The 7,109-nt window shown below is 42.8% G+C and overlaps 3 protein-coding genes across 3 annotated transcripts; 2 read left to right on the top strand and 1 right to left on the bottom strand.

Moving 5' to 3' along the window:
- Positions 1–792: 792 nt before the first annotated feature.
- AOL_s00076g233 (uncharacterized protein) lies at positions 793–2,214 on the top strand (the record flags this gene model as incomplete). Its single annotated transcript, XM_011122786.1, has 1 exon — positions 793–2,214. The coding sequence occupies one exon, from the start codon at positions 793–795 to the stop codon at positions 2,212–2,214; it is 1,422 nt and encodes a 473-aa protein (XP_011121088.1).
- Positions 2,215–2,573: 359 nt separating this feature from the next.
- AOL_s00076g232 (uncharacterized protein) lies at positions 2,574–4,163 on the top strand (the record flags this gene model as incomplete). Its single annotated transcript, XM_011122785.1, has 1 exon — positions 2,574–4,163. The coding sequence occupies one exon, from the start codon at positions 2,574–2,576 to the stop codon at positions 4,161–4,163; it is 1,590 nt and encodes a 529-aa protein (XP_011121087.1).
- Positions 4,164–4,755: 592 nt separating this feature from the next.
- AOL_s00076g231 (uncharacterized protein) lies at positions 4,756–6,479 on the bottom strand (the record flags this gene model as incomplete). Its single annotated transcript, XM_011122784.1, has 3 exons — positions 4,756–4,824; positions 4,900–6,153; positions 6,234–6,479. The coding sequence occupies 3 exons, from the start codon at positions 6,477–6,479 to the stop codon at positions 4,756–4,758; spliced, it is 1,569 nt and encodes a 522-aa protein (XP_011121086.1).
- Between the last annotated feature and the right edge of the window lie 630 nt (positions 6,480–7,109).

The raw sequence follows: 7,109 nt of genomic DNA, 5'->3' as shown, positions 1-7,109 counted from the left end.
AGAGAGAGAGAGAGAGAGAGAGAGAGTAAATATGTATGTACTTACCGTTATCTTCCCGACCTTCAGCTGGCTACTTAGCTAGCTAGCTACAAGCTATCTACCTCTTGGGGTGGGCTATTCCTAATAAGCACCGTTCTTGCCGTAGGACCCTTTTTTGCAGGTTGGTCGTGACGGGTTTAAATCATCATCACAGGGTCCACACACCCCCATTCGTTAATCCTTTTTTGTAAGTACACCGCTTGATAAGACCCTGAGCATGAGCTCGAGAGCTCACGTGGGGAGTTTGTTCAGGCGGTATGTACATAGACGGTACATGTTATACATCGGTCGTTAATTTACATGTTTAATTCGAAGTTAAAAATTCGAGGTCACATGATACCGTGAAACCGTTGAATTTCGCGACGATCTTTGAGATTTAACTAAATACTCGAGTAGTTATTAATGTTAACATGTTTCAAAGGTATACTTATAGTTAGAAAGGACGTTTCCTGATAGAGATAATATATGTTAATGGTAGGTCCAGTCGAGGTGATATGGTAGTATGTAAGTACTATGTTTATTGGGGATGACAAACGTAATATTAATCGTGACCCCGCGAATCGAATCGAGTAGAATCAATATTCCTAGCTACCCCGACTCTGACATGACATCCCGAATTCTAACTTCTCGATCAGATATAAAACTAGAAAGATCTAGACTCGGAAGATATAATTAAAACAAATCATTTTCATCCCAAATGATATTATATAATTAAATAGAAATAAAAGAGGGGAAGATATATAATATAATATAATGGAAAGACCGTCCCTCCTCCTCCTGCCCCCCGAAATCACCGACCTAATCTTCTCAACCATCCCCATTCACGACTCCACAAAACTCCGCCTCCTCTGCAAATCCTACAACCACCGTTTCCAATCCCACTTCAGAACAAAAATCTTCACTTACCTCCGTCTGAACACCCATCCATCGACCATCCACCACCTCTCCAAGATCACACAATCAGGAGTAGGACCATGGATTCAACATATAACATTCTCTTCAAAGCCGTTATCGAAGTTAAACCCAAATATATCATTATCTTCTCCATCGGATGATCATGAAAATGATTATAATACATCTTCAAAATACTTACCGCCACCACCACCACCCAACGACCTAACAGAAATCCTAAACCACCTTCCAAACCTCCGACTCATCGACTTCGATGGCAGCTGTAATATAACAAATTGGAAAGAAATCATATCATCCATTTCCAAATCCCAAGTCTCCGCAATAGAAACCCTAAGAAGTCCTCCCGGGAAAATGCTGGTGTCGGGATTATTACTATCACCATCTGAAATGGAACAATACTCTTATGGCAGCTTCGACAGGTTAAAAACATTGGAGATGCATACGGAGGGTATGCCGATGCAAAACTTTTGGTCATGGATATCGATAATCGGGAGGAATTGTCTCGAAGACCTGACCATTCGAAACTCTCGTAACGATATCGATAATGATATCAATAGTATCATTGATAATCATCATCAAAACTCCATATCTGCAAACCCGGATCACATCGACAACTTCCTCCCCCAAACCTTCAACCTCCCTCATCTAAAAAGACTACACCTAGACGACCTCTACCTAACAGTCAAAGATATAACCAACCACCTCCTACCCTCCCACATATCCTCTCAATTCGAAAAACTAAACCTCACAAAATGCCATCTACTACCAAACGACCCGGCTCAAAACTGGTTTATAATACTAACCCACCTGAAAACTCACACCTTTCCAAAACTAACCTACTTGAAACTCTCCCTCAGCGGGTACTACAACGGAATAACAACCTACGACCTACCGGATCTAAAATTCAACACGAACGAAATAATCATCTCCAGCGCCGGCAAAACCGCAAAACCCTGGAATCAAAGGAATACAAAATGTGAAGTAAAATTACGGTCAGGTGAATGGAATACTTATGTGGTTAGGAAGAGTCTTTGGGAGGAACTTGATAGAGTTATGAGGGATGGATTAGGGGAGGAAGTGTTTTGGGAGTCTTTGACGAACGGGAAGTGGACGTCGGATAGAGCGACCAGGTTGAAGAGGATTATTAAGGTGGGAGAGGTCTCGAGGTTGGAGTATGGAGAACGGGGGGATCCGAGGCTTTGGGAAAGGATTAGGGCGATTAGTAGGGAAGTTGATTCGGACTGTGAGGATGTATGGTATTAACTACTTATACTATACTATATACTTTATATATACTTCCTTTGTGTATATATATTATCCCATCAACATGAATGAATAATTACATGTTGATATCTACAATATCTAGCCCAAGCAAGATGTTATTTAAATTTAAATACATACGTCATACATAAAAGACGAAAAAGAGAACCGACCCACATCTTCGGGACGAACTAAAAAAAAAAGAGTTTTTTTCCCTAGTTAATCCGATCCACACCAGTCCCTGGTTCGCCTATATATAGCTACTACTATCTACAACTTAAAATAATAATAACTTCCTCAATTCTATAATTCTATAAAATAAAATAAAATATATTCAAAAAATATAAAGATAAGAGAAATAAATGGCCTCCTTAGCCACCCTCCCGCCCGAACTGCTCAACCTGATAACCGGACCTCTAACCCTTCCGGATCTCCTCAAAATCCGACTGCTCAACAAATCCCACAACCTCAAATTCCAACATTACTTCCGCTCTTTACTCTTCACCAGCATATCCATCCGTATCGATATCAATTCAGATCCCGACGAGGGCGACAGCATATATAAACTATCACACCTCCCGTCTGCTGCGAAGTCTTATATTCAAACTATAATAATCTCTGGGTCCAAGGAGTACTTAAACTTCAAGGCAGTCGATAATTATAAGAGTAATAACAATACTAGTCATAATATAACAAAGAAGTCGAAGTCGAAGTCGAAATCAACATCCCCAAACCTGTCCACCATCCTCCAAACCCTCCCAAACCTTAAAACAATCACCATCAAAGAAACCACACCTTCAACAATCATCACCTCTCTATTAACCATTTCCATCTTCATCTCCACTTCCTCTTCTTCAACTTCTCTACAATCCCTCCACATCACCACTCCATCCCTCAACCTCACAGACCTCACCTTCCCAGCTTCCCCAATACCAATCCTTCACTCTCTAACCACCCTCTCCCTCTCCCTCAAATTCCCCTTCACAAACAACCACCATCTCGACCAAAAACCCATCTCAAAACTCTGGACCTGGATAACCTCCCTCTCCCAAACTTTACACTCCCTCACCCTCAAAAACACTTCCAGTCCCCCCAATTCTCTTAATCAACCATGGCCCCTCCACCCCCACCAAACAATCTTCCTCCCAAAGAACAAAAACAAGAACAAGGGCAAGGACGATAAGAAAAAGGTTATAACCAACCTACCACACCTAAAATCTCTAAAACTTCACAACATACACCTCACAATCCAAGATATCCACCACCTCCTCCCCACACCCAAGGACTCACTCATCGAATACATCAGTTTTGAAGCCTGTCAGATGCAATACCCGGATAAAGAATGGTATGAAGTAATATCCTACCTTCTTCCTTTTAACGATAATAACAATAACAATAACAATACCACCACTGCAAACCGGCAATACTTCAAACATCTAAACCACATATCCCTAAAACTAAACGGTCACCACCCCACCATCCCAACCTACGAACTCCCAGATCTCGAATTCACAAACCTAAATAGAAACACAGATATAAATACTCTAAACCCCCTTCCAACCTGCAAAATCTCCCTAAATACCACCACCCCCACAAACCAAGACAAAAAACAAGAAGAATCAATAATATCCCTCCAAAAACCCCTCCACCACATCATCACCCCCCATCCAAAAAACAATACCAACATAAAAACCCCACATAAATCCTTCTGGACATCCCTCACAAACGGAAAATACACCTCCCCAAGTATTCTAAAATGGAAAAGGATAAGACTCCTAGCAGACCAATACGATATCGAATTAAAAAAACTCAGTGCATACGCACAATATGATTACCACATGGCCGATAGATTGGAAAAGAAATTTCAAAGGGATTTGGATAGGATCGAGATGGAGGCTGCTGTTGCTGTTGCTGCTGAGCAGGAGGAGGTTAGATTAGACGGTGTGATATAAGTTTTAGTATATAAGGTACTTAGTATGTATCCTATGCGATATACTAGTACACATTTCATTCCAAATTATCTTCATTATTAGCTATTATAAAGAACTAACCCCCAATAAAAAGCAGGGGTTTAAAACATATCTATACAAGAAAGAAAGAAAGAAACATACATCCACTCTCCAATTATATAAAAATAAAAAAGGGTAATAAGCAGAGTGAAATGTAGTTAGTCTATCATCCTCCGTCCTCCAACCCATAATTCTATCATTCACGCATCAAGTATTATTATTTCTTTATAAAAAAAAAAAGGAAAGAAAGAAAAAAAAACCGAAAACCGCCTTTTATCGCCCCAAATAGTTTTGTAACAAACCCATAACCCAAAGAAACGGCCGGCCAATTGACTTTTTCTTCTTCTTCTTCTTCTTCTTCTTCTTCTTCTTCCCCTCCTTTTCTCCTCTTCCCGACTTGCTGCTAACCTATATATGCCAGCAAAGAAAAGGGGGGGATATATGTTATGTTGTGTAATGCATGTCGTAACCAAACGAACGCCTTTTTTTGTTTTTCGTGTAACGTATCACGGAGCGGGTGGTGGTCGTGGTGGATTTAATGATTCGATCCTGGACGTCTCTTCCAGTGAACCATAGCTGGAGCCATAGCTAAAGCAACCATGGACTAAACAAAAAAAAAAAAATAGCTGTTAGCATCATATTTGATAAAATTGTGATACGAAAGGAGAAAAGAACTTACATTATAATCAACCAACGGAACATCCTTCTGTCCCGGTGGCAAAGAGAACTCAAACTCTCGAACAAGGGTAGAAATAATAGTTCCCAACTGTACATTCGCAAACTGTTCTCCAATGCACCTATGTCTTCCGGCTCCGAATGGTAGATAAGGCGATGCAGTACCCTTGCTAACAAGACCGAATCCAAAATCGAATTTCTCAGCATTATCCTCATCAGCCTCGTGACCAACCCATCGGAATGGATCGAATTCCTTAGCGTTCTTGAAGTACTTCTCATCCATGGCAGAAACACCGGGGGCGGCCATTACAAAGTGAGACGATGGGATGACAAAGTTGGTATCTGGAACGTGGAGTGGAGACTTGACTTTTCGCATGATGGAGTGCAATGGTGGGTGGACCCGGAGGATTTCCTTAACGACGTTGTTAACCATCTGGAGCTCTGAAAGCTTTTCATAGGTCAATGGAGCGAGGTCCTTTCCGAAGACTTTGACCTGTTCGTCGTACAAGGCCTTCTGGATCTCAGGCTTGGCAGCAAGGTGGAGTAAAGTCCAGGTGGTAGTAGCCATAGAAGTATGTTGACCAGCCATGAGGAGTGCAATCATGCAGTGTGCAATGTGTAGATCCGACAGGGTCTCTCCGGACTTGTAGCTACGGTTCATAAGGTTCCAGATCATGTCGATTTCCTTCTTGGAGTCTTCACCGGACTTGCGACGGGAGATGATATCGAGGTAGAGCTTGGCCATTGCCTTCTGGGCTTTATCGCGCTTTGCATTGTGTGGGAGAGGAAGCCATGGGAACATGAAGTTTACAGGGGTGAAACCCATATCCAAATCATGGAAGAGAGCAGCGTGGGTAGTTGTCAAAGCCTCACGGACTTCACGTCCCTGGAGGGAACGAGAAGCAGTGAACAGTGTAAGCTGTGGGATAGCAGTAGACAATGGAACCTTGCCGGATTGACCGCTAAAGAATGGACTGGTTTGGAAGTAGTTGACGACTTCGTCCTTGATGAGTGGGACATAGGCCTTGAACGTTTCCGTGGTAAGACCGAATTTCATGAACTTCTTCTGCTCCATAAGCATGTGATTTGGGCAGTCGTAGACGACACCGGAGCCGAAAACTGGGGTGGTGAGATGGGTGTAGGCTTCTTCGGCGCAGAGATCAGCGTGCTTGCCGTTGAAAACGAATTCATTGCCCTTGGGGCCGAGGGTGACGGTCATCTTGCGGCCGAGCAGGATGAATGTGAAAACATCGCCATACTAATATCGTAGAATTAGCATTAGTTTCGTTTCTGAGAATATTAAATCAAATAAGAGAGCTGTATACGATGGCGACATACCTGTTCCTGACATTTGTTGAAGAACTTGTAAGGTTCCATACCGTAAACAACAGTCGATCCGAGGAATGGAAACCAGTGGAAAACAACAGGTGGCTGATTTGGATCTTTGAACAACAGTTGATTCAGGACATTGATGACGACGGAGAGAACGACGAAGGCACCGAAGGCAGCAGGACCGACGACCCAGAGATTCTGGCCCTCGAGGTAGACCGAAGCCTGGTCGAGGAGACCGGAGAGCAACCCCATGATGGAGGAATCCTTTCAGAGGACTGGAACGACAACGACAACGATGGCAAGGTGGTCAATTGAAGTTGGAGAGGGTGGTTGAGATGGTAGAAGAAAAGGTGAAGGAGAGGGAGGAAGTGAAGAGAAAGATGAAGGTGAAGGGGATGAAGAGGAAGAAGGAGAGAAGAAATATGTAGAGGGAAAGAATCGACTAAAGAAAGGAGAAGCCAGCACCAGCAACCACCACAGACAGACAGACAGACAGCAATTAACCACCGGAGCTAGTCAGTCAGTTAATACTACTAATCTGAAGCTACCAATTGGTCAGTCCCGTCGTCGACATTTATATTAATTATACTTGTCCGCTTTCAAGTTTTTTTTATTTTATTTTTTCCCATCTTCACTTTCTTACTTTTTTTTTATTTTTTTTATTTCGTCCTCATGCGACAGAAAAGAAGCTGCTGTCCTGTCCCTTGCAGGGGTTCGCACAGAAACTAAACCAAATCCAGCCACGCGCCTTCGCAGCGCCGGGAACCGAAACCCGCAGAACACCGAACGTCTCCAAATCCACCGCTCTCTCGCCCGACTGCCCAATAACCTCTCGACCATTCTCGGTCCGTGGATTTGACATGGACATGGTCAAAGACAAAA

The sequence above is a fragment of the Orbilia oligospora genome (genome assembly GCF_000225545.1).
Source record: "Orbilia oligospora ATCC 24927 unplaced genomic scaffold scaffold00076, whole genome shotgun sequence".
Classification (NCBI taxonomy): Eukaryota; Fungi; Ascomycota; class Orbiliomycetes; order Orbiliales; family Orbiliaceae; genus Orbilia; species Orbilia oligospora.
Note: the sequence above shows the minus strand (reverse complement) of the source record. Positions and strands in the feature narration are given on the sequence as shown.